Below are 2,004 nucleotides of genomic sequence, written 5' to 3' on the forward strand. Positions count from 1 at the left end.
CATTATGACGCTATTAAGACTTAACATGAATTATATATTTTTAAATTTTACAACAGAAAGGTTAAAGTTATAAATTTCAGATTAACTTGTGTAAAATACTGTTTTGTAAGACTTTATTACCCAAAATCCCACCATGATTTTTTGTGTTTTCTCTGGGAACATCAGTACTTCAATCTACTGATGCACAACCTGAGATTTTACCACACTGTAAGCAATAATATTGATTGAAAATTTTCCTTCATCTGCTACTCAACAAAGCAGCACTGACATCAAGTAGTTAAGAGAACACAGTGCTTGGTTAAGAAAGACACAGTTGTTCATACATAGTGCAACAATTTTCCTGAGCTTAGTAGAAAGCATTGTTGTATTGTATTGCTGATAATTATAGTGACTATTAAACACTCCTGTTTAAAGCTGATATTTATCATTCTGTCTGGCCAGTTATCCTCAACGATCCCAGACAGAAGCATGTTCAGGCTAAACAGACACATCCACTGTCATAGCTGGCTTTGGTCAGTGCAAAGATGCATTTCATAGTGAGTTCATCCAAAGGTAGGTTGAGGACAGTATCTTGGGTTTTACCCACAACACAGTCAGTTTTCACACCAGTGATGGAAATCATATTCTCAAAGAAATTCAGATGGTTAACAGCACTAATGCCATTACTGGCTTGACAGTAGCCCTGACATCAGCACCAGACAGAAGGCTGTGATGAGACTGATCTTGGTTCTGACTCCACTTGAAGTTATAGCTAAAAGAGAAGAAAATGAAACAATTTTAGTCAGATATAACTTATAAAGTGATACTTTTTTGATCAGACTGCTGTGAGAAGTACATACTTGTGCCATCAACGGTGACAGAGCTTTGCTCAATGTCAAAGCCAGTTACAGTTGAAGATGCATTGATGAAAACTTGTCCAACCTCACTGGCATTGGGAGCATTGGCGCTAGTAAATGCAATGCTCATTTCATTGATGACAGATCCATTTCTGCAGAGGGAGAGACAAGTAATTTTGTTTTACATTCAACATCGAGAAAATATTCATAAGTAGCTGTATCATTCCTAGACAGTACCTGAAGGCAACAACTGTTGAAGATTGGAATGAGGACGGAAATGCGCTTTGAAGAAGAGGATCAATCTGTGGAAAAACAGAGATAATTTGAATTCATTACTTTTTGTAGCACAACTACCTGTGTTTTCAGTGCCACAAGACCTGGATCAGTCTGATGTCTGAGACTTACCTGTCCCTTTATGAGGGCAGTTCTATTTTGAAAAGCTGTAGATGATGAATTCAGTAAATCATTTGTAAAAGTGCTTTGCACAGATCTGAAAGTCACATTTCGATTTACAACTGCTGTAGTTGTGGGTGCAACTGTTGTGGGTGCTGCAGTTGTAGGTGCAACAGTTGTAGTTGTATTTGTAACTGGACTACCTATTGAAAAAAATGAAAGGAATATGATAGTGATTATTTTTACCTAAAAGAAGACAAAATCTAGGGTTGATAAAAAGTCCACAAACTTATAGAAACTAATAATAGTGAAGCATTTGGACTACTTACTTATGATTGTAACTGAAGAGGGAATAAAGCTCACATTGAAGGTATTGTTTGGGTTACTTGCAGCCTCAACAAGAGCATTAGAAACAGCATTATTTGTTGGGAGGTTTCCAGCTGAAGCAGTCCCATTAAAAACAATTCCCAAATTTGCTGTAACCCCTTCTTGTCTTGTGGTTGTAGCACTGTAGAATGAAGACAAATAGGACATCACAAGAGGAAAATGTACTACTGAGTTGCTTTGAAAGACTGATAACATGAACTCAGTTTGATAAGCCTATTAAAAAGTCATTAACCTGAAACCTAGAACAGTGCATCCGACAAAACGATCGGGAAATCTTGGTCTGTAGATAGCTTCACACTGTAAAAGGAAAAGAAAAAATTTTAGTTTTGGTTGTTTAAAGCACAAAATAAGATGTGAAACAAAGTAAGAAAATTAATCAATTGATCTA

At 36.4% G+C, this 2,004-nt stretch overlaps 1 protein-coding gene across 1 annotated transcript in view; it reads right to left on the bottom strand.

Annotated features, from left to right (window-relative positions):
- Positions 1–595: 595 nt before the first annotated feature.
- LOC121505017 (putative uncharacterized protein DDB_G0282133) overlaps positions 596–2,004 on the bottom strand; it is a 16,951-nt gene continuing 15,542 nt past the window's right edge. The window contains exons 4-9 of the mRNA XM_041780136.1: positions 1,849–1,913; positions 1,559–1,737; positions 1,242–1,432; positions 1,074–1,138; positions 840–988; positions 596–751 (exon numbers count right to left, since the gene is read on the bottom strand). Coding sequence (XP_041636070.1) covers positions 663–751; positions 840–988; positions 1,074–1,138; positions 1,242–1,432; positions 1,559–1,737; positions 1,849–1,913 — 738 coding nt within the window. The 3' untranslated portion in view covers positions 596–662. The remainder of the gene's footprint in view (positions 752–839; positions 989–1,073; positions 1,139–1,241; positions 1,433–1,558; positions 1,738–1,848; positions 1,914–2,004) is intronic.

Source organism: Cheilinus undulatus, linkage group 22, assembly GCF_018320785.1.
Source record: "Cheilinus undulatus linkage group 22, ASM1832078v1, whole genome shotgun sequence".
Classification (NCBI taxonomy): domain Eukaryota; kingdom Metazoa; phylum Chordata; class Actinopteri; order Labriformes; family Labridae; genus Cheilinus; species Cheilinus undulatus.